Raw genomic sequence first — 25,959 nt, forward strand, 5'->3', positions numbered from 1 at the left:
TCCTCGGACACTATCAGTTTTCAGGATATCCCTTCTGATTGATACTCATCAGAAACTGTTCTCTAGTTGCAAGTATATACTGTATACTTAGCAGTTCAGAGTAGCATATTGAAACACTAATGTAATGGTATTCATTAGAAATGTGACTCAATTGTAGAATATGTACAAAACTGTTTGGACATGAAAGCTCTTGGAGTGAGCTGTTTCTGCTGAAGTATGCTTTGTGAATTTAGCAAAGGTCCAGTGTGAAAATATGTAAGTATACAGACAAATGCACCTACTATATTATGTGTGTTACACTAGTAGTCTGAGGGCATCAATGTTACCAACAAACTCTTATTCTACAAAGAAAAAAGGTATACTGGTGTATTTTCTAGTTGTAAGCATATTTAATATCAGAAGTAGTAAAGCAGTAAATAATTTTATCTTTAAATTTGTGCCAATGTGCTGTCATAAAACAGTGTGAGGACAAATACCCAGTTTTATGGAGAGCTCTTCAGTCGGCACACAAAGAGCTGACCAATAGATGCAAACAGCCCTCTCCGTTTCTAATCATTTAATCACAACCACTGCAGAAAATAAGAGTATCACATTATTTCCTGTTTCCCCTCCTGCCATGGAGCAGTGTATTTTTTAAAGCCTGGATAGTCTGTTCTTTACTATGTGGCAGGTGAATAACCTATACAAAGTAATATAAAAGGTTACAGTTTAAGGAAGAATATCATGTGTACAGCAATACATTTAGGGGGCTTTTTTTATCAATCATCTTTTTATTATTCAAATACCCGAAAATGGCCATTTTTGGGGAATAGCCAAATATTTAAGGATTGTGTCAATTTATTACTAGGTCAGAGATGTCTGCTGCTGTCCCTGTCTCATCAAACGCAAAAGCAGTCCACATAGTTTCTTTGGGTTTCTAATATTCCTCATAGTGATGAAACAACAAAAATTGTGTGTATAAAATACCTTTGTTCTCAGTGTCCATATGTAAGTAGCAGGATACAATTCTAATTTTAATGTACACAGTTGTATTTGGTTCTGAGTTCTAATAAAATTGGCAAATTGATAGTGCAGAGAGAAACCATTTTTTGTGATTGCACCATTAGTGGAGTATATTATAACCAGGAAAATAAGTTTGTCACGTATAGAGCTCGTACATTCTTTTTATGAATGGAGATATTTTATAATAATATATATTATATTTAAGCATTACTTGCTGTGCCTTGTTTCCTACATCTTTGTCTTAATTTAATGAAATAGCATAGAAAGTATTAAACAATTCTGACAATTGTTTGATGCTAATAAAGTCCAAAACATATGTAGGGATATTTTCCTCTTCAGCTGAATAGTGAGTGAAAGCATTTGCCTGACAGCATGTTTGCTAGTGCACTATCAATGCACACGGTTCTCCATTTTTTTTTTCCTGTTGGCTGCCCTGTGCAATGTGAAGAAATGTATTAGTATTGCTAATTTTCCTATTATTATTTTTTTATTTTTTTTTTAAGATGCAAACTTGTTACACTTCCCAGCTGTAATATTTTTCTTGTCTTTTCACTGATTATCTAGTTTCCCTGAATCATGATCTCACAAATGTTTCTCAAATTGATTGTGGTTTAAATACATTTGTAACGAGTCACTGCTGTCATGTTTCTATCTCCTCAGCTTACTGAGACAGGATCAGGTATCAACTGCTTGGACTCAATGTGCTGCTACACAGGCGGGGAGACAGCATGCGTGTCTCTTAGAAGATTGCTGGAACGAGTGATGGGACGATGCACTGCGCCGCGGGTCACCAGGTGTGAAACCTCTCTAAATAGCCTTTGCTGCCAACGGGTCTCCTATAAACTGGAAAATGATGAACCTGCAGCTTTAGATGACTAGGGGAAATTTCTCTCTAATAAACATATTGCTCATAGGTATTCAGAGCAAGGAGGAGCAACGTGTTAATGAACTTTTCTTATTCTTAATTTCCAATGTCTTCTGTATACTTTTATATAATACATCTGTGTTGTATGTGTCTTTTAATTGTCTGTCTTTTTTTTTTTTTTCTCCCTTTTTGCTGGAATCTTGTCTGCATAATTCAATATTTGGCAATATTTCCTTGTATAATTTGATTTCTGGGACTTGAATTGGACTTCTGGGGCTTTGGTTCTTCCATGGATACACACAAGGTTTTTTGGGGGGAGAGGGTTGTGGTTCAATATGGAAAGTGTCCCAGAATGCAAACTGTTCATGTCTTGATAAAAAGGACACTAGTATAAATAGTCACTTACCAAATAAAATAGAATAGAACTGTTAATTGAAACCCCAACAGCAAATGAGTTTATCTGCACTGAAAAATCTTTTGTGTATCACCCTTCTTTATGCAGTTCATATCCCATTCATTGCTCAAACTTGCAAACAATACCAACGATTGTGATTTAATCATTAAGTAGTTTCTTTTTTTTCTGGTAAATGTGATATTCACATAAGAAAAAAAAAAACAAAGATTATTTTTAAAGTCAATTGGGTTATGCTATACTAGTTGGCATTTTTTGTTAAAAAATCTATTCATTGATAGATTCAAATCTATTGATGTGCATTGCACAGTATCTCTGCTCTAATCAGCATTTAATGTTTCATCATCAAGTGTTGTTAAGTCCCCATATAGTGTACACCTACACACCTTGCATTAAATCATTTCTCTGCTGAACAACATAAGAATGCAAGTAATGCATTCCGGTAGGGACATGGGTTATCACTCAGATATGAGGCCCTTCGTTCAGTGAATTGATAGGTGGCACTCTAATAAAATTGAGTTCAGCCCACAGGTATATTTTAATTCCCTTACTTCGTTCATTCCTTTTATGTTAATGTATGTTTCAAATGGGCAATATGCAAACTGTTTGGTTTTTTTTATGTTTAGAACATAAACGGCAAAGTATAAAATGCATATTTTTATTTTAATTGACTGTATGTGTGTAGCTCAGAGCATCAGCAAGAGTAAATATTTATAAAAAAGTTATAAACAAAATGTATTTTTTTTAGTATTCTTATCAGATATCTCCATTTTCATAAATAAACTCATCTTTACAAAATCACAAATGCTGTTTTGTTTAGCCAAATGGAAAATCGTTTGCCTATTGATTGTTTAACTCCTCTGTCTTCTAATCGGGGTGTTTCAATAAAAGATATATTTTTTTCCTTTTCTGTGCCCTATGTAGTTTGAAGCACTGCACCCACACAGATGTTATTCTAAGCCACCCCCCACCCACCAATGATGCTGCTCAAGTTAGCTTGTGATGTTGCCAGTATGTAGAAATGCATGTTTTATTAAAGTGCATCATCACATTGCTACTAATATCTTTATTAGTACACAAGTAACATCACATAGTTACATTTATAAGTGCTGTTAGTTGTAAGTAGTATTCCTCAATTTTGTCACTACTTCCTTGTGATTTGATCAACCGCAGTGTCAGAAATAATGGCTTTAGCCCACAAACTGGGGGCCTCATTTGTGTGCTAGAAGATGGGTGCACTTTAAAGCAACTACTGATGTTTGTAAGTGTACCCTTCATACCAAAAAAAAAGAAACCCACCATGGCCACTTCAGTGCACCCAATGTATGTCTTAAAAATATAAGTTGTGAGGTAAAACTTAAAATCTTTACCTACTGTAATGCTTGCTGCATCTATCCTCTCCCTTACATTGATTGCTATTACATAAATGAAGTGGAAGAATGTAAACATGTGGCCAAACAACATGAACTAAAAATACATGCATTCCTTATAGAATTTGAAGAGAGTGAAAATGATCATGTATATGTGTGTGCCACGTTGGGCAGCTACATCCCAATGTCCATATTTGACACCGTAGAGCAATTACATTTTTCTTTTCAAATTTGCTGTTTCATTAAAATGAAAGAAAACAATGTCTCGGAATAACAACTCTGTGGATTGCAGTAGCTTTAAATTAATGAAGTTCACCAAAACTGAACCACTTTGAATTTCTGTTCTATTGTAAAATTGTCAATTTACTGCATGGCTTAGACATCCGTCAACACTGCTTTCTCTGCTGCAAACCTACCTGTTGGTAGAATGGCACTTGGGTTTTGCTTTACTTTATACTCTTAGTGTGATGCTTTATGTTTATTAGTTAAATCAATTATGCTCCATTAATTTATTACATGGTAAAAGGCTTTCTCTGGTTAGCCAGAAGTGAGTAAATCCATATGCCCTGTGTGTGTGAACCATATGCTACTGAAAACTGGTGGCGGGAATCTCTACTCTGTTAAAAAAAATAAAAACAAAAAAGATAAAAAGATATACAATTAACTATCATACTAGACAATTTATCTCCGCATAATCTAAATATACACAAGATGATGTAGAAATTGCCTATTAGATTATGTTGTGGTGAATATAACTCCACTTAGATAAACAGTCTGCATTTTTGCAGCACTAAATTAAGAATTGCTTTATTAAATTAAGTATGCAATGCTGTGTAATTTTTTACAGCTGGATGATATTGTCATGTATGATCTCTATTTTTTGATAATAGGGTGCTCGCGAACGTTTTTGTGTGTTTAAAGGAAGATTCTACTATATTCAAAATGCATTTAAAATTGAATAATCTATCCTCCTGTACGCTGTGCAAAGTGATCCATCAATGAAATCGGGCCTCAGGCCACAGCGAATTGTAATGTCAGGCCCACCTCCTACCACTTCACGTTACCACTTCATTTGGCTAATGTAATAACATTTGAAAGACCCAAAGCATTGACATTTATGACCCTGTTTATTACCCTTACTATTTTCTAACAGTTAATTAACATTTCTCAGCGATAAGAAATTAACGTGCTGATTCAACAAAATTGTTCAGGCAGGACAGCGTATCCAGACGAAGTGTCTATAGTAAAGTGATCACAATCAATTTACTTCCAGGTTCTGATCTGACCTTTGCACTACTTCTCATACAATTAGATGTAGGATGGGGAGGAGCATGAAGCCTGCTGGGGAGAGGTTTAAAGATCCCATGCCTGGTTGCTGTCATAGGATAGAACAGCTAACGCCATCTTCAGATGACATTAGCATATATCCGATATATTTTAGTATCCTAAACCATTCAGAAACCACAGTTTCCGCATAGTGGGCTTTTATATGCATTGGGACTTTCATATATTGTCACATTGGTGGATGGAAGTGTCAACATGACATATTGGAACATTGGCCCAACACTACACACTGCTGGGGCTTCTCCCCACTGTTCAGCTACAGCGGATCTGTAATGCAATTTAAAATCTTTGAATATATTGGAATTGCCCTATTACATTTCCATTTGGTTATGAATGCATTTGAAACCCTGGTCAAGTCAAGTAATCCATTTTTAAAGGGTTGTCACATTCTCACGTTTCTATGGAATGTGTGGAACATTTAAGTATCCTGATACATTCTGAATAAAGGGAAATTGTTTTTACCTTTACATATTTAACACCATATTTTGTTTTGTTTTTTTGTTTTTTTCTAGGGTAATGCTTGTAGATATGCACTTGTCTCTTCAGCTATTAACAGTGACTAGCCCCTGACACCATAGCTAATCAGCAATCATTATTGTTAAATAAGCAACTACATTTAGGGAAATGTAAGGTTTCTTTATACAAAGGTCCATTCTCCACACATTGGCTAAAGCACAAACATTTTCAAATAGAGATTGTTTATTTTTCTGGTAAATATAGAGTGGATATGAACAGTCTACAAACTATTATTGAAATTGCAGGTGTTTATGACGGAAAGCCCAAAATAAAGGTTAATCATGTCAGACATTTTTCCACCTTTAATGTGACCTTGCAGCCAACAAAATTCAAGTGAAAACAAAGACTTTTTTTTTTTTAAAAAAAGTGAAAATAAACCTAATAACTAGTACTTTGTGGAAGCACTTTTTGCTTTTATTATAGCAGTGAATCTTTTTAAAAAAAGTATCTATAAACTTTGCAATTCTACCCCACTCAATCCTCTAAAAAGTTTAAGGCCCATCATATTGAGGGGGGTCTCCTATGCACAGCCCTCTTTAGGTCATTCAATGGGTTTTCAGTGGGATTGAGATCTGGGCTCTGACTGGCCATTCCAAGACTTTGATCTATCTTCCTTTTCTGAATCCCTTCCTTGGTTTACTTGAATGTGTGCTTTGGATCGTTTTCATGTTGGAAGGTGAAATTCCTCTTCAGCTTTAGATTTCTGACCGAGGCCAGCAGGTTTTGTGCCAAAGTAGCTTGATATTTGGTGCTATTCTTTATGCTCTCTATCCTGACTAGAGCCCCTGCCTCAAAGCATGATGCTGCCACCACCATTCTTCACAGTAAGTATGTTGCTCTTTGTGATGAGATGTTATCTTGGCATCAAATATATCTTTTGGAATTAAAATCAAAAATGCAAAGCATAATATACTTTCTCACATGGTTTGCATTTGATTTAAATATATTTTTGGGTAAATTTATTTTACTTAGTTTTTTTGAGAAATGGCTTCTCTCTTGCCACCCTCACCCATAGCTCAGATATGTGCAGAATACAGGAAATTATTGTCACTGCAGCTCCTTCAATGTTGCTGTCGGCCACTTGGTAGCCTCTCTGATTTTTCTCCTTGTCCGGTCATCCACTTTGGGCAGACATCCCTATTTTGGCAATATCCCTGTTTTCCACTTAATGATAGTCTTCATATTGTTCCATGGTATATGTATTGCCTTTGAAATTCTTTAGATAGATAGATAGATAGATAGAGATATAGATATATAGATATATATATATATATATATATATATATATATATGTGTATATATATGTATAGATATAGATATAGATATAGATATAGATATAGATATAGATATATAGATATATATATATAGATATATATAAAATATATATATAGAGATATATATATATATATATATATATATATATATATATATATATATAGAGATAGATATATATATATCTATCTAATCTAGATAGAGATACAGATAGATAGAGATACAGATAGATCGTGGTTCCTTCCTCCTGGTGTCTTTTTTTTTTTTTTTTTGTCTCTCAGCTGATTAAGTTTTCTAGTGTAGCTAGTGTTTCATTTTATTTTTCTGTGGCCTTACCTTGTTTCCAGGAATTCTGTGGGATCCCCGTGACACACTCCTCCTAGTGCAAGCAGGGACGAAGGGGTGGTTTCCCCTTGGAATGCTTGTTGACTACCTGCGGGCAGCAAAAGTGAAGCAGAAGTAGTAGGCTGCGGAGTGTGGTCAGGAGACGGGGCCTTGTCTCATCCCCCCTTTCCTCTTTCCTTTACGGAGTTTCTTCATTATTAAGCATCCAGCTGGGAGAGCACTTCTGTTGTTAGCAGTCTCTGCAGGAGGCATTTCTCACGGAGGTCTCATGTGCATGTCAATACCCACGTGAGCCTGGTTCAAAGGACAGGTGCAGTTTGTTTGTATCAGTACCATGTATTGTTTGTGTCTGCCTTGGTGCATTGCTGGTGGATCAGACCCTGGCACTATGGAACTGCAGCCCGTCCCCAAAAAACTCCATCCTAGGTGAGCCCCCTAAAGTGTTTTTTCTATGTGGTTACTATAGTGGTTTTTAGTTAATGGTATTTATATCCATTACTCCTTTGAAGCCTGTGCAAGGCAAAAAAAGCTACAAGTCTTATCATATTTGTGCGTCATATGATCCTTTAGCAAATGATTTATGGAGTTTTCTGTACATCACGCACCAGTCAGCCAAAAATGTGTATTGCTGAACCCCCTGAACAGTTTAAAAGAAATAATTAACTTTATGACTAAGTCAATGTAGAACCCTTTTCTTTATTTTCTACAATCCTCCTTGGTGGCCATTGCAATGGTATGTTTTCTTTCCAGCTTGGGTAGAGAGAGGTTAGAAAACACATCATGTATGGTATGTAAGGTATCTCCTCCTCTTCTCCTATGTCTTTTCCTGTCTCTAGAATATGGAAGGCAGGTAGTGATTTGTTATTTTCTGTAGTGTAGGGGCTTACCGCCTCTTGGATCACAGAAACACTCCAGGCTGGCTACCTGGGGAACACCAGTTTTACTACCTTCTGATGTAGATCTGGTGTAGTAATTTTAGGTTTGTAGCCGTTTTTGGACCTTGACGGTCTGCACATGTACAGCATAATAAATTACAGGGTGCCAAGATGGAAGCCAGGCTAGTAAGAGGCTTTGAATTGCTTTAGCATTCTCTGCATTTGGGAAACGTTTATCTTGATCCTAAGCAAGTCATCTGTACTCTCCAACAGAATTGAGCCTGAATCAGACCCCAAACAGCCAAAGGGTACCAACATTAGGTAAGCCCCTAAGTTAGGGGTGCTTTATGATGTTTACTTTTACTATTAGCCAGTAATTTCAGGTCTATTCACTACTCTTGTAGAGCCCGTGGAAAACGACAGCAAGATACATAAAGTTTGTGGAGCCTGTGATAAACCTTTTAGTGAATGAAGCTGAAGGAATCTTGTGCATTATGCAGTTCTCAGCGCAAGGGTAAAACACATCCCCTGAGCAGTATAAGGAGCTTACAGCATGGATGACCTAAGCCTTTGTGGCTAAAGAAGATGTGTGCCATATAGGGATTAAAGAGCAAGATATCAGACGAGCATAGATTTAGAAAACATGCAAAGTGGTAAATCCAGAGGTATTAGTCACCTTGGATGTTTCCAAGGATAGTTCCATGTACATCTGGTGATGAAGTAGCTGATTTATAAAGAATAGACAACATGTGGACAAGTGTCACTCTAACTTAAACAGGTTAGAGCATATGTATCCATTCAGTGAAGAGGAGGCTCAGAAGTGGAGCATGGTCCCAGAATAGATGCACCCGTGTCTTATGTCATCCAGAACTACTATTATCATCATCATCACCATTTATTTATATAGAGCCACTGATTTTGCAGCGCTATACAGAGAACTCATTCACATTAGTCCCTGCCCCATTGTAGCTTACAGTCTAAATTCCCTAACACTAACACACACTAGGGTCAATTTTTGATAGCAGCCAGTTAACCTACTAGTATGTTTTCGGATTGTGGGAGGAAACCAGAGCACCCGGAAGAAACCCACGCAGACACTTGGAGAACATACAAACTCCACACAGATTCCTATTGAAGCTGGGGGTCCCATGGATATGACAATGTAGAGTTTTTTTGTTTTGTTTGTTTTTTTTTTTACTAAACGTCATATATCATCTGGAACCACTTTTGAAATTTGGTGTACTTATGGCTTCAGTGGCAAGAGCACTTAGAATTTTTGAAGAGACACTATATGCAGATATCCAAAAGAAAGCTAGCAGACAATACATGTTTTTTTAGAGCTGTTTTAAGCCAGGGAGACAGTATGGCAGACAGACTATTCCCACTACATCCAAATTGTCCTTTTAGGCCCAAAGAAGGTAGGTCAAATCAGAAGACTTTCAATGTACATTGTCTGTATCAGCCAGCAGTGGTCAGAATCGGTATATGCAGATATATGAGCACTTTCCATCACATATCGGTGGATATTAGACATTGTAAAAAATGGATACAAAGTAGAGTTTTATCAGTATCCCAAAGGCAACTTATTTGTTCAGTCCATGGCTCTGACCAGGCTAGAATTGGTAGTCTTTCAAACAGTCTGCAATCATCAATAAAAGCTCATGCAATTTCTCTTGGACCTGCAGGTTAAGATGGCACAGGCTTTTATTCCAGACTCTTCCCTGTCAGAAATTCATCAGGAGATTTTCACACGGTTCTGGATTTGAAGAGGGTAAACAAGTTTATTCGTACCAGACATTTCCATATTTCTATACTCATGGCAGAAAGCAATGGGGATTTTCTCACATACATTGCCCTTCAGGATTTTCATATCGTTGTTGCAGTTCACAGGAAATTCCTCAGAATCTGAGTCCTGTACCAACACTTTCAGTTAACCTGCCTGCCCTTCAGGCTTGCAAGATCTCCAAGAACTTTTACCAAGATGCTAGTCGCTCTGATGCCAGAATTGAGGAAACAAAGAGTCAAGATATGGCATTATCTGGACAACATTCTTGTGGTGGGAAGTTCAGAACGCATTGTCAATTGCAACTACATGACTAGATTGTGAACAAGGCGAAAAGTCATCTCTTCCCATCAAAACAAAGTTCCTGGAGGTCCAGATAGAAACTATGGAGAACAAAAGTGTATTTGTAGCAGAGATGTATGTTAAGATCCCAACCCTGACATGTGGACTGCGGACTCAATGTCACACTTTATAAGAGAGAGGCTTCAGTTGTTGGGTTTTTTCCCCCTCAGTCATAGGGATGGTTGTGTGGGCAAGTGACACATGTGAGATCTCCATTGGGAAGTTGTAAGAAAGTGGGTTCACAGATGGTTTTTTATGTATCATACCATTTACCTTGTCAAAAGCCACCAGGGAATCTCGTGGTGGAGAAGCCCAAAGTTAGACAAAAGGAATGGCATTTTTGCAGCCAGAGTGAATGATACCCACAACAGACGCCAGTATCGTAGAATATGGAGGCCACAAAATCGAGCAAGGCACATAGGCACAAAATTAGTAGTTTTTATGTGACTGTTTTGGAAAGGAGAGCAGTGTGGAAGGTAAATTAGCACTTTAATCTTCATCTAAAAGGGAGGTGTCTCAGAGTATTCTCAGACAACAGGACAGTGGTAGTCTTCATAAATTGTCAGGGAGGTACCAGAAGCCAGGCCTGGAAGTAGCAAAAAAATCATGTTCTGGGTGGAGATAAACCTGAAGTCCCTTTCAGCATTGCATGTAGCAGGAACACAGAATGAATTAGCAGATTACCTCAGCCGGGAGCAGATTTGGACTTCCTCAGGTAAACTTCATAGCTTCAAGCAGAAAAATGCTAAGTTTATCAGGTTCTTCTCTCAACACATGGCTCTGGAATCGGAAGGAATGGATACTCTGACAGTTTGATGGACATTTCACCTAGAATATGTCTTCCATCCATTTCCACTCATCACTCGCATTCAAAAAAAATAAAAGATCCGAAAGTTAAAGGCAGAAGTGATATAAATTCTTCCATTTTGACCTCGCAGTCTGTGGTTTCCTGTAGGCTGGGAAATGCTCAAGAAACAGCCTTGGCCTCTCCAGTTATATTAATAAATCCATTGACGATACTTGAGCTCCGATTTTCCCTTCATATACACTGAACTTTTAGGGATCTCATTTTGAAACAATAGAAACTGTTTGATAAATATCAGCCTAATATGAAAAGACTTGACGGTATGTACCTTTTCCAGGATGAGGCCACCTCTAAATGGAGTTTAGTGCTTAAAGTTGATTCAACTAATGCCAGTCTTTCAACCAAGACCACTATCAATTGAAAGATCCAATTGATAGGAAAATCAAGAAATTGCATATTTCTTCCAGTATTGTACTTAAGTCTGGTGTGGCTGAAGCTCTCAGTGTCAAGATTGTGGGCTAGTAGCCTTCATACAGATTTACAGGAGAAATTAGTAGATAATTACTCAAATTCATTTAAGTGATTCAAAAATATATTAATTTCCTTTGTGAGGCATCTCTAGATAGAATTACTTTGTTTTCCAGAAGTATGGTTTCAGTAGTTGTAGCCAAAATGGTTCTTTGATTGCATCCATGGGCAGCAGATGTACAGCCAAAGAATCATTTATCAAATGCTTCCTTTTGAGAGCACTTTCCTTTTCTGTCAACCTTGATTATATGATTAAAAAGATCACTGGAGAAAGGAAGTTCAATTACTTGCCACAAGATAGAAGAAATAGTGTGGTAGTAGCCCTTTTGGTATTTAGTTTAGTGGACTAAAGACCAAATGTGGTTTATTGGAGTTGCAGGTATTACAAGGACTACAAAATTTATTAAAAGTGGAAGCCATCTCTCCTGTCATTCTTCTATTCAAATCTGTTCCTGGTAGAGAAATCATTGGTCGGTTTCAGAGCTATTCTGGATCTGCAATGACTGAATCAGAATGCAAGACGTTTGCACGTGGAATTCAGTTCCATGGGAAGGGGAGATTTGCTTTGCTCAATAGATTTACAGTACACTTATTTTCACATTGCAACTCAGCAATCTTTTTCTTTTTTTTGTCCTTGGTTCCAATTCACTTGTCTTCCATTTTGAAGGTCTTTCACCAAGCTGTTGGTGGCCCTTATGGACGCTTTTAGAAAACTTGAGCCCTTTGCCATATCCGTATCATAGGAAAGTCTGAGCACATTCCCAAGAATATAACAATGCAGGTAATCTTGTTCCTACAACAACATTACTGAGCCATCAGCAGGCAAAAAAAATACCATAGCGATTTTATGTCCATAGATTTGAAATCCATCCAGTAGAATAGTTTTTCAATTGGTACAGAGTTTCGTTCCTTCAGAGATGGATCTGATGGCAACATGTCATGATCACCAGGGTACTTTGATTCTACTTCTGTCACAGTAACATCAGGGCAATAAGAGTAGATCCTCTGTCGGTGCTATTGAACTTCCAACTGATGTATGTGTCCCTTGCCCTCTTTGCACACACCTCCTATGGGAAATCAAGAAAGAAACAGTGGAGGTTGTAGTGTTTCTTCCAGTTTGGCCTTGTTGCCTGTGGCTTGACAAAAGATTCTGGAACAATCTTGACCTCTGCAACACTCCTCAGTCCTTCTGCATCAATGGCCAGTTTTTCATCCAAATCCATAATTCCTCTCATTGATGGTATAGAGATTGAGCTCTCACTGTTCAGGGATGTGTCTGATGAGGTAGAATCTGAAAAAAAATAATTCTGTGTGGTAAACTTAACTACACAACCTCACTTCTGCCAATGTTCCAGTTATTTTGTATCTTATTAAAGACTTTTGACAAAGGTGTTGCTCTCTATAGCTTGAAAGGTCAGTTATCAGTATTTTTCCTGACACCAAACTAGCATCAAAATAATACATTTTTCAGTTTAACCAAGAAATGAAGAGAATACATCCTAATGACAAACCTTTTGTGGAACCTTGGTATGTCAATATTGTCTCGGAATCCTTAGTGCCTGACCTCTTTGAACCTTTACAAGACATCTCCGTAGCTCGTTGAGTTGGCGAACTGTCAACCTTGTGATGTAAAGAACATATATGAGCAAGGCAGTATTAAGAACTTTTTTTTCTATCTAAAGTAGTTTCCACTTTCTTTATCAATCAAGATGTTATACTACAGTCTCTATGTCCACAACCAGCTAATAATAAGGAAACACAGTTACATTCTCTGGATCTTGTTATTGCAGTCTCTTTTTATTTTTCCAGAATTAATGAATTCAAAAGGATGAAGCTGCCTTTTGTCTTCCCTGCAGGTCCTGTAAGGGAATATGCTCCATTCAAATGTACTCTTACAAGATAGATTACAGATGTCCTTGAACAGGCTTACAAGGGGAACGAATGTGAAGTGCCTGAAGTTTTAATGGCACATTCTACAAGGCAACCTCTTTAGCACAGACCTCAGCAGATGATCATTGTAAAGCATTTGGATACTCATCATCTCACACCTTTGCCAAACATCATTAGCTATATGCCACATGCTCTGTTGATCTGCAGTTTGAAAGTGGCATTTTTCGGAATGTTGTTCAATAAAAGTTCAGTGATGCTTTATCAGTGTTGTTCTTAAACACACCCTATTTAATACTGCTTGGTTACATCCCATTGTAATGGCTGCCATGAAGTATGAGAAGGAGTTAAATAATTATAGTTTTCCTTTAAATTCTCCATGGCAGCCAAATATTCCCAGACGTATTTTCTTTTTGTTTTCGTGGGACAGCTAGAAAATTTCAAAAAGTCATAAGGAGGAACCACTTTATATACCCCTCTCTTGATTGGTGCCTTTTTAACAGTGAGATCCTCTAGAAAGCTCCTTGCAGACCATTGCTATTCCAGTAAAATGCATTGGTTGCATTACCTTTTTGAACATGATTTTGAATGATTGGTTAACTCTGAACTCGGCCCTATTATGAAAGGGTGAACACACTTATGCAACTAGGATATTGTAGTGTGTTTTCACTTATCTTTCCTTAAATCTGTATGTTTCACTTGAATTTTGTTGGTTGCAAGATCACACTACAGGTGGAAAAAGATCTGACATGATTGATCTTGAATTCAGGCTTTACATCATAAACACCAGTAATTTTAATAAGGGTGTGCAGACATTTTATATCTTTTATAGGCATTGGTGAAAGCTACATTTCATGATCTGTTGGCATTTAGTTCACTGTACTGGAACGTTGGTCAGGCGCAAGCTGAAGCATCTTTGTGCATGAAAACTTGTGCTACTTTACAGTAGCAAAACGAGATTAATTTATAAGCCTGGTTTAATACCTATATTTCCTGTTTACTTACGACAAACCAAGATATCACACATTAAAAGTATTCTAGAAAAATAAAATCCTGTTGTCGTAGTAAAAATAAAGAAAGCACAGCAGTTTAGAGATTTAGTGTAATAAAGTCACATTTAAACTACTTTGAATGATGTACCAGAAATGGTGAGTGGTGTATAGCTGCCAATAATGCAGACTTGTTAATTCATTAAAGTACTCCATGGGATATGTTGGCCACAGAATGAGCAAACTCGTGTCTGAATGTATAATCCTAACTAGTGTTAACAAATGATCTTCAAATCTTTAGGTCTCCATTGTTTCTGTATATTAAGTGCAATGTTTCTTTGCGGCCTAGGCAAACAGTCAAGCTTCTGCATTACCCCCCAATTCCCACACCCTCAAGCACTTGACTTTTTGTAAAATAAAAATAATAATTTATCTTTCCGGTAAGGCTGCAGTCTAGGTGCACTGATGTCTAATGTAGAACGATGTCCCAGGGGCAACTGGTGGGGTGCAAATGTTAGATTTTGAAACAAAGCAAAAAAAAAAAAAAAAAAAGAACTTATGACACTAAGACGGTAACAGCACCATCCCCACCCCTCTCCCCACACATTACACCAATACCACCTCCACTCCTTAGACCACACATTACACCAATACCACCTCTACGCCTTACATAACACATTACACCAATACCACCACCACTCCTTACACAACACATTACACCAATACTACCTCCACTCCTTAGACCACACATTACACCAATACCACCTCTACTCCTTGCACCACACATTACACCAATACCACCACCACCCCTTACACAACACATTACACCAATACTACCTCCACTCCTTAGACCACACATTACACCAATACCACCTCCACTCCTTGCACCACACATTACACTTATACCACCACTACTCCTTGCACCACACATTACACCAATACCACCTCCACTCCTTGCACCACACATTACACCAATACCACCTCTACGCCTTACACAACACATTACACCAATACCGCCACCACTCCATACACAACACATTACACCAATACCACCTCCACTCCTTAGACCACACATTACACCAATACCACCTCTACGCCTTACACAACACATTACACCAATACCGCCACCACTCCTTACACCATACATTACACCAATACCACCACCTCTCCTTGCACCACACACTACACTAATACCACCAGCTCTCCTTACACCACACATTAAACCAATACCACCACCACTCCTTACACCACACATTACACCAATACCACCACCACCACACATTGCATGCGGGCGCTAGCTGGCAAATTTTAATCTTGGGGACAAGCACACAGCTGCAGTACATCATAAGTAAGCCTAGAATCCTCAAAAATTACTCCATCATAATTGACCCCCTCATAATAATCCTTAATCCCCTTATCCTGCCATTAACCGCCTCAAAATCGTTAAATCTCATCATTATAAGCCATTTATCAACATTAACCACCATCATTAATTACCCCAACATTACATATGAACCCCTTTATAAATATTAGCTCCCACATCATCCCTTTCATAATTAATGACCCCCCACTTATAGGCATAAAATCCTTTAGCCGGTTCAGAACACAAACAATCTACCGTGTGACACCACCCTGTGTTATTTATGTATGTTCTATTGAAGCTGCTATATATTTGAAAATAGAAGTATTTTCATTGCATTACAGTGTCCATCTCTCCTTGAGTATACTAGTCACATACTCAAAACAAGATTTATATTGTTTGTTTTTTTGTTTGTTTTTTGCAGCTTTTAGGCTAAATCATTATATTTTGTTAAAAAACAAAAAAAAAAACTGTACTTTTAAAGTCCATTTCTGCACGTAATCTCAATACATGTGTGTTTTTCCAAATTGAATACGGTTATAAAACAATTGCTGTTACTGTCTAAAATGTTTTGTATGATTCTGCATTGCTTTAATAGGAGTATCTAACAGATTAATCCCTTGCAAAACTATTGTGCCTGCGATATCCATGAGTCTTTGTGGGGGAAGAAGATTAGGACATGTATATTTCTATTGATGTGAAAGGTTTCTAGTTTGCCCAATTGTTTCTTTTTGTTGCTCTAGATCTTGGAGTGAAATGGATCCCTACTTTTCCAATGACAGAAGCATCTTGACTCTTTCGGCCATGGATTCATCTACATGCTAAGGGCAGGCCTTATTGGTATAAATGTCCTGATAGTTCTCTAATACATTGCCTTATTCTTTATATTTATTGCACCTGAATGTATTCTCTTACATCAACAAACCTCAAATGATGTGGACTTCTGGAAATGAACCAAGAAAGTGCAATTGATCTGTTCATGTCAAACCTGAATAGGTGTTTACACTGTTTTATGTGTATTACACATTGTAATGAGAGGAGAGCATTGTATTATTGATTATTTTCATTCATTCAACAGTGACATTCCAACCTTTCAGTGATCAGAATTGATGATATAAATTTAAATTTTTGTTCCTGCTAATGAGCAACCATCGTTCATGTGCAATAGGTCTTGCTGTATGCAAGAATATTTACAGATTTTATTTTTTAACTGAAGATACTGTTATTTATTTAAGTGATTTGGACCTCATTTTAGTCATTCATCCAATAGGAATGAAGATGAACTGTTTAATGGTTCCATATATTGAACAAACTTGATTTAAAATTAAAAGGTCGTACAAGTGATACATTATTCATTGCATTTTCGACTGTCAAAATGAAGTCCCTATTTTGCAGATTAAAGAGAAAAAGCCCATGAATGTTACATAATGTGGTTTAGAAGTCATCAGCCTTTCTATAGCTCAGGCTGGATTATTCCAATTTTGCAAGGTTAATTTTTAATTTTTATTTTTGTTGCCGTTCTATTCCAAATGTATTCCTTAACATATGTTAGGTAAAATTTACCATTGTTTACTGCATATTTTATTAAAATGTTTACAGTCTAAAGAAATATACTTTTTACTATTTACTAAGGTTTTGTGTGTATCTAATTTACAAATATTAAGTGCCTGATATCTAAGAGACTTACAAGACAACAAATCATTGGTGTATACACAGTTGGAATTTTTTTTCTATTTTCTTTTCTTTAACATTATTAGAGATCTAACTTTATCATGTCAACTTCATAGCACTAGGTTTAGCCTGTGTTTTAAGATGTTGGTATTATAAAGAAGGTGAAGCAAAATGGAATTGATTTCTTGTGATGCAGATTTTTCGAGTTATCAGGGTGGGTGGTAGGATAGTATGCACCCTAAGCAAAACTTCAATCCACACCCCCTCACTCCGCCAACAGATAAGTTGTAGCCATAACATGGAATTGTCATGAAACTGATTGTCTCATGGTCCAACATCTAACTCCCCATCAATTTAGCTGGATATTCTCTTAACACCAGGATGTGCAACTCCCTCTTCATGCTGCTCTACAAAGCACAGCATCATGAAGCAGGACTTACCTCCTGGTATTGTCACTCATTCAAGGGCTGATGCAAAGCTGGGCGCAAAACGGGAGTAACTTTTGCACAAAAAAAGACATGGAAAACTAGTGTATTTCTGCCCATATGCAGAGCTATATACATGTGTCCATCATTGCATCAGCTCCTGGTTTGTCATCATCCGCTGTATTTGTACCTGAACTATTGCAGGTGCAAAACACAACTCGTAACAGAAAAGTATTTGCATATTTCTGCAGGTCTGCATGAGCCACATTTGCATAAACACACCTTTAGTGTACTGAGCCTGCCCCCCCAGTCCAGGCGCAGGTGGGGTGCCAGGATCATGCAAGTCTGCATATGAGTATTTGTATATGCCCACTTTCTGGGCATGCGCAGAGTAAATTCATGCAAGATACACTACACTAACTGGCGTATGTCCCATTCTGCATCAGCATCTCATTGTTTTAGGCATCACTGAAACCTTGCCGCTCTGATTAGAGTCGAGCCATATAAGAGTGTTGCATTGGTGATTTTCAGTCATGTCTAAAATGTTTTCATAAAAGCTTAAGAATTTTATTTTTATTTTTTATGAAAATCAAGTAATTGTTTCTTTTTAAATAAAATGTTATTGAAGAAATGATACTAACTGAATACAAAAGACAAAAATTCTATAAAACAAAATTGTAACATCTTCAAGGAATTTTTAAATTTTTACAATAAATAAAGGAAGGGGGGGAGGCGAGAGAATAAAGTGGGGAAAGGAGAGGGGTGGAGGTGTTAGAAGTTATCCCCCATGGCTATTATATAAGAGAGTGATGTTGAGTGCAGTTCTGCTTGACAGGGGATCCTGAAGAGGGTAGCAGCTTCTGGGGTTACTCTGGAAGAGTTATGTTTCAACACTCAGGGGCTAATCCTTATGTAAAATATCAGTGGGCCCAGATCGCATTAGATTTGTGTGGATTATTGTGTAGGAAGAATGTTATTTCTTCAATACATGCGATGTGCCAGACATATTTCTAAAAGGCTGATAGAAGGGGTGTTTTTGATTTTTTTTTTTTCCCAATTTTTAGCAATTGGTCCTTTAGCTGCTGCCAGTAAACTAGTTTTTGATTGGGTAAAGATCAATCAGATAGCTCAATCTCCTGATGGTATGGTACACAATATGGCATCTATGACAACATATAATGGAACATTGTGCAATACAGTACAAATATGTAGTCCAATCAAAGTTCTATTTTCCACTGTACGAAACCGTACAGAATAGTTCCAAAGTGTATCCTATAACCATAGCACACACCAAACCCTTTTGAATATATTCTTACAAGATAGTAAGTCATATCAAGCCTTCAGAAATATCGGATATGATGGTCAACTTCAACCCGGATTACTGAACTTCCACAGGATCCTATGCACACCTGCAGCAGAGCAGTCAGTGGAGTATGTGGAGCAGCCTGTCAGAAGGAGATGCTTTGCTGACACCCATTAGCCTGGGTAAATTTTTATATACAGTTGGAAGTGGAGCTTGTGGCAACTCCTTCTCGTCTCCTCCAAGCACATTTCATCAAGTAGGGGACCCAAGTCCATTTCCCATTCAAGGATGACATCCCAATATAATCTGTTGCTTGATGAGATCAAACCCTTTTTCAATGGAGACTTCAGCCAGCTATCATCTAATGAGTTTGGTCACGCAGGACATCTGCTGAGAGAAATGACATAAGCAAATGTCTAGGCTGGAGAAAATAAAAAAGAGGTATAATAGAAGGGAATTTCTTTTGAATGTCTTTTAGAGATGCACAATAACTCTGCCAAGTTGCCCACAACTCTGATATCTGCTTGCATCCGAAGTTCAGAATTGTACTAGTTTTTAACCCACCATACCAACAAAGATAAGTTCTACATTCTCTATTTCAGAGGAAATTCATGACCAGAATCTACTGTCCCATCTGGCTGCTAGAGTTAGACTTAATAACAGGATTTTGAGGGACAGAGGTTGTACATCACGACCATAACATTGTGTTTGCAGGTCATGCCCTTCTACACTGCCACAGCCATTTGCAACCTTACCACATCTAATTGGAACTTGGCAAATGTAGGATGTGCTAAGGCTATAAAATCAACTCTGATAAAGATATTGGATATACTAGATTTTTTGCTGCCTATAAATATCTGTTTAAATTCAGTTATAACTGTACATGTCAGACAACCAAAATGATGTGTGTGGGAGTGCAAATTACAGAAAATAATCTGGCAATCTCTTAGCAGCCAACTTTCTTCCTCTCCTAAACATGATTAAGCTAGAACTGGATAAATCTTCATATGTTGGATTGGATGCATCTCAACATTTAAGATGAATACCTTACCATACTTGCTCTATTTATTTCAAACTTTGCTATTTCATGTACATTTTAGTGTATTTCATTTCGCTACAGCAGTCATCACAGTTTATTTAGGCTAAATAAAAACATGTTAGGGTCATTTATTTATATAGAGCCACTAATTCCGCAGAGCTGTACAGAGAACTCACTCACATCAGTCCCTGCCCCATTGGAGTTTACAGTCTAAATTCCCTAACATACATACACATTCACACAGACAAGAGAGACTAGGATCAATTTTGATACAAACCAATTCACCTACTAGTATGTTTTTGGATTGTAGGAGGAAACCTGAGCACCTGGAGGAAACCCACGCAAACACAGGGAGAACATACAAACTCCACACAGATAAGGCCATGGTCGGGAATTGAACTCATGACCCCAGTGCTGTGAGGCAGAAGTGCTAACCACTTAGCCACCGTGCTGCCCAATCACCTTAGCATCACCTTATTAGTTACTCGCTCACTCCCAGTACTTTAACCTCCCTGCTGTTAAACTCTTCCAAGCCTCCTCATATCAGCAGCAATATTAACTCTTTCTTTTCAACAGTTTTCCACCTCTAACACCTTCTCTCCCTTATTTCTACATTCTTCTCCCCTGATATGGCAGTTCCTCATTTTCTCTTCGTTGTCAACCATGGCACACTAAAGTAGCACAAAATCTACAAAAACTTTCTCGTAAAGATGAACACGGGGAGAACATACAAACTCCACACAGATAAGGCCATGGTCAGGAATTGAACTCATGACCCCAATGCTGTGAGGCAGAAGTTCTAACCACTAATCCACCGTGCTGCCTTATCTGTGTGGAGCTTGTATGTTCTCCCTGTGTTTGCTTGGGTTTCCTCAGGGTGCTCCGGTTTCCTCCCACACTCCAAAAACATACTAGTAGGTTAATTGGCTGCTATTAAAAAAAATTGACCTTAATCTCTCTTTCTCTCTCTGTGTGTGTATGTTAGGGAATTTAGACTGTAAGCTTCAATGGGGCAGGGACTGATATGAATGAGTTCTCTGTACAGCGCCGCAGAATCAGTGGTGCTATATAAATGGTGATGATGATGCGCATCAATTTATTTGGCAGAAAACGTCCTGTGGAAGACTGATATGAGCTACCTACCTCACACAATGGGCCTAATTCAGAATGGAAACCAACTCTTAAGCACAACTTGTATTTGAAAAAGTTTCATGTTTGTGAATGTGTATGTACACCATATTCAGAGTTGCGAAAATGTACAAAAACCTTTTTATGTTCCGCTTTGAAGCCTAATTTAAACTTGAATTAACTAATACAGCAAGAACAACTTCCCAACATGCATACAAAAAGTTTTGTTTTTTTAATCTTTACCACAACATGCTTAGCAACCTCCAATTACAAGCCGTCCGGCTCCTTGTCATCCTCTGCTACTTACACCTGCCCCTAACCACCCGCAAATAAAAGTACTTTTTTGGCCATATCTGCGGCTAGATCCCGTTCTGAATTCGACCACAACTGCTCAAATACTGCATTACTGTACAGGGTGTACGTCTCGCTCTTAATCAGGCTCAATGTGTAGAGATGCATTCTCTTTCTCGAGTCAAACTTTGAGTAGATGGGGATTCAGCACACCTTAAAAGACTTTCTGCTATTTCCCTTCTATATATCCTTAATCACTGGAGGACTGCGTTTGAATGAGCATCCAAAAACAATGTTTTCCTTTCCCTACTTCATGGCAGCCCTTACAATGGGTTAATCCCCTGATCAGCTAGTGTAGACAGGAAAGATTTTGCCCCACCTGGGCCCTATAAAAGGCAGCCCCGCCTTCCTTAGTGTCTTTCTTTCCTGTCTCAGCGTGTGTAGGACAGGTAGTGTAGTGTAGTGTTTTTTATTTTTGTTCTTTTATTCGAGAGGGCTTACCTAAAGGAGATTTTTCTGGCTTTCCTCTAAAAGCTGGCTGTTTGTGTGTACATTACCAGCGGGGCAATTGCCAGGACGAGTCTTTGCTGCTCCCTATGGGTTCAGGACTGAGACTGCCAGCGGGCGGGCACTCCAGGAGGACGCGCATTCGCATGCGTAATGCGCTGCCAGGTTGCCGGCAGCACTATTTTCTCATGCAACTCCCCTGTCAAGATGAGACAGGTGAGATAAATACCCTGCTAAAAGGCTCACTATGATGATGTAAGGCAGGCACCTTGTTTTAGCAGCTGAAGCCCATTGAAGGAAGCTAAGTGTTTGCTTGGTGATTGTATGCTGCAGGACCTAGCAGCCATCTGGACAAGTGCACTATGGACCAGGAGCCAGCCCCAAAAAAGCTAAAGGACACCCCAAGGTAAGCCCTTAGTAAGGGTTTTTTGTGTACTTTTAGGATAGGTTACTTAGTTCCTTTGTTCTATTGTTTACAGTACCTCTGTGGAGCCTGTGCAGAGAAAAAGGAAATGTAAAGTGAAAAATCGTGTGTGTGCAGCTGGTGATGGCCAATTACCGAAAGATTGTACTGATCCATTATGTGTGTCATGCACCCCTGAAACGGTAGAAAGTCTGGCCCCCTGAACAATTTTAAACCATTATTTTCTTGGATGGTTAAAGCGATGTAGGGTTTTCAGGCACCAGACCAGGGAACAAAGAGGGACAGGATTCCTATAGCAGAAGATATGGAGGAAATAAGGCCAGGGCTGTCCTCTAAAACATTCAGTTCTACTCAGGAGTGGGATTCGGAGTCAGATAGTGATGCTGAGGTGAAAGAGGATCCCATGATGTTTAATTTGGATACTGTGAATGCTATACTTAAGCATATTAACAAATCATTAGGTTCCAATCAAACCTCAGGATGCATTGTTTTCGGAGCACTAAGTCTATAGTGTTCCATACACATAAGGTGATTTAAAGACTTGATCACTAAAGAATGTCAAGCCTTAGACAGAAGTCATCCTAACATGGGGAGACTGAATTGCATGTACCCTTTTCAGGATGAGGATGTGCCTAAGGTGGATTCAGCCATAGCGGGCTTATCCTCAAGGACCACTCTGCCGTGGGATGATAAGGGGTCCATTGAAAGATGCCATGGATAGGAGAATGGAGACTTCCTTCAGGAAATTACACATCTCCTCAGGCATAACGCTAAAATCTGGGATAGCCATGGCTTTGGTAGCTAGAGCTCTGAGGCTGTGGGCCAGTACTCTACATACAGATATTGAGGATAAGATAAATAGATTGTATCTTCTTAAATCCTTCGAGATTATGCAGAGAAGCATTGATTTCTTGTGTGAAGCCTCGTTGGATACAATTGTATTCTCTTCCAGGAGCATGACCTCAGCAGTTGTAACAAGAATGGTGCTTTTGCTAAGTCTGTGGGCGGCAGATCATCAATCCAAACGCCGTCTCACAACGTTTCCATATGAAGGCAATTTCTTATTTGGTGGAAAACTGGATAACCTAATGCAGAGGCTAACAAGTGGCAATGGAATCTATCAACTCAATCCTCAAAGCAGTAGAAACAGGAGATTTTCTGACGGCAATAGACTTAAAGGATGCATATTTTCATATCCCAATCACATCCCATCACCAGGAATTCCTGAGATTTTGCATTCAAGAACGCCACTTCCAGTTTACTTCCCTTCCATTTGGCCTTTCCACATCTCCAAGAACATTCACCAAGGTCCTCATAGTTCTCATGGCAGCACTCAGGGAGAGAGGAGTTGCCCTATCTGGACGATATCCTAATTTCAGCAAATTCAGGGGAAGCAGCCTTGGAGGTTACATCCCAAGTAATCCAGTTTCTGCAAGGGCACGGTTGGTTAGTCAGTGTATCAAAAAGCCATCTCACACCATCACAACAGCTTGTTTTTCTAGGAGTACAAATACAAGAACGGACAAAGTCTGTCTTTCTCAAGAAAGGTTGGACAAAATCAAGTCCACGGCGCATCAAGTTCAGATTCAACCTCGTGTTTCAGCACGAACATGTCTTCGTCTCCTAGGAATGTTTTCCTCAACAATAGGAATTCTTCTGTGGGCAAGATGGCATATGAGAGATCTTCAAGCAAACCTCTTTGCACATTGGGATCGTACAGTGGGGTCTCTAGATTCCAAAATCAACCTCTTAAGATCGGCGAGACAGTCTTTACGTTGGTGGCAGCTCCCAGGCCTGAGAAAACAAGGTGTGACTCTCGATACCAGACTGGTGTCCTTACCACAGACGCCAGTTCAATAGGTTGGGGTGCTCACATGCAAGACATGGTCCCGCAGGGCGCCTGGCGAGATGGAGAGGCTTCTCCAGGGGAACAGAGCAGTCTGGCGTGCAGTCCAGTACTTCCAGTCTTATCTGCGAACCAAACATCTGCGAGTGTTCTCCGACAACAGGACTGTGGAAGCCTGTTTAAACAAGCAGGGCTGTACCAAAAGCAGAGCAATGCTGACCAAAATAACCACGTCAATGGCATGGGCAGAGATGAACCTGAGATCTCTCTCAGCCCTCCATGTAGCAGGCAAAGACAATGTGGAGGTGGAGTATTTGAGCCGACACCAATTCCACCCAGGAGAATGGGAGTTGCACGAAGAGGTCTTTCAACTCATACGACACAGGTTTGGAATGCCAGAAATAGACCTAATGGCCACAGGAAGCAATGCCAAGATACCCCTTATCTACTTCCGTCAGACAACAGGGACCAAAGATAGATGCCCTGTCAATGCATTGGAACTTCAAACTGGGGTACGTGTTTCCTCCCTTTCCAATCATCCCTCAAGTACTCAGGAAAATAAAGAAAGAGAAGTTGGAGGTGATAGCGGTATTCACGGCGTGGCCGCGGTGGCCTTGGTTTGCAGTACCACGGAGTATGTTGCTGAAACATCCATGGCGTTGAAGGTCAGACCAGACCTTATACATCAGGGTCCAGTTCTGCATCCAAAACCGGGCTCCCTTGGTTTGGTGGCGTGGAGACTGAGCGGCAATTACTGAAATCCAAAGGTGTTTCAGATGAGGTAATAGATATTCTAATTCAGGCCAGAAAAAAGAATTCCTCTATAATCTATTACAGAATTTGGAAAAGACTCATTTGTTGAGCAGGGGACATGGTGGAATGATCCCATGTCTGCCAGTGTGCCGTATGTGTTAGGGTTTCTCAAAGATGGGTTTGTTAAAGGACTAGAACCCGCTACATTAAAGGTGCAAGTATCTGCTCTTAGCATCCTTCTTGATATCAAGCCGTCATCTCGGTCAGTTTTTTCAAGCACTGAAGAGGTTATGCCCGAAACGGAAACCATTCTTGGCCCCTTGGGACCTTAATATTGTCTTGGATGCCTTAACAGCTTATCCTTTCGAACCTTTGCAAGACATATCTCTCAGGTGCCTCACTCTGGTGGTGCTCTTTCTGGTGCAATCACTTCGGCTCGTCGAATAGGGGACATACATGCGTTATGGTGTGAAGAACCCTTCCTGAATATCTATGAAGAAAGTAATTTTGATGACGAATCCGGATTATCTACTCAAGGTTGTATCTTCCTTCCACATCAATCAAGAATTGATTCTGCCATCTCTCTACGCTCATCCCACTAATAGTGACAAAACACTTTTCAATTATCTAGATGTGGTGAGAGCTATATCTTCTTACATTATCAAGACAAACAAATCTTAGGAAGACAAAGCAGCTATTTGTACTTCCTGAAGGTCCTTGCAAAGGACATGCCCCATCCAAACCCACATTGGCAAAGTGGATCAGAAAAGTGATTGCACAGGCCTACAGTGGGAAAGGGCGTGACGTACCTAGGATACTGAAGGCGCATTCAACTAGGGCGGTAGCGACCTCCTGGGCACATAGAACATATGCATCA

General features: G+C 38.9%; 1 protein-coding gene across 5 annotated transcripts in view; it reads left to right on the top strand.

Moving 5' to 3' along the window:
- The window catches only part of ATP11B (ATPase phospholipid transporting 11B (putative)), a 90,829-nt gene extending 73,523 nt beyond the window's left edge, over positions 1-17,306 (top strand). For 2 of the 5 annotated variants that reach the window (XM_075202190.1, XM_075202189.1), the window contains 2 exons: positions 1,663-1,796; positions 16,439-17,306. In XM_075202190.1, coding sequence (XP_075058291.1) covers positions 1,663-1,765 — 103 coding nt within the window. In that variant the 3' untranslated portion in view covers positions 1,766-1,796; positions 16,439-17,306. Of the gene's footprint in view, positions 1-1,662; positions 3,186-16,438 lie in introns of those variants that run through there. The other 3 variants (XM_075202191.1, XM_075202192.1, XM_075202187.1) reach the window with 2 other exon arrangements.
- The last annotated feature ends 8,653 nt before the right edge of the window (positions 17,307-25,959 follow it).

The sequence above is a fragment of the Mixophyes fleayi genome, chromosome 3 (assembly GCF_038048845.1).
Source record: "Mixophyes fleayi isolate aMixFle1 chromosome 3, aMixFle1.hap1, whole genome shotgun sequence".
NCBI lineage: Eukaryota > Metazoa > Chordata > Amphibia > Anura > Limnodynastidae > Mixophyes > Mixophyes fleayi.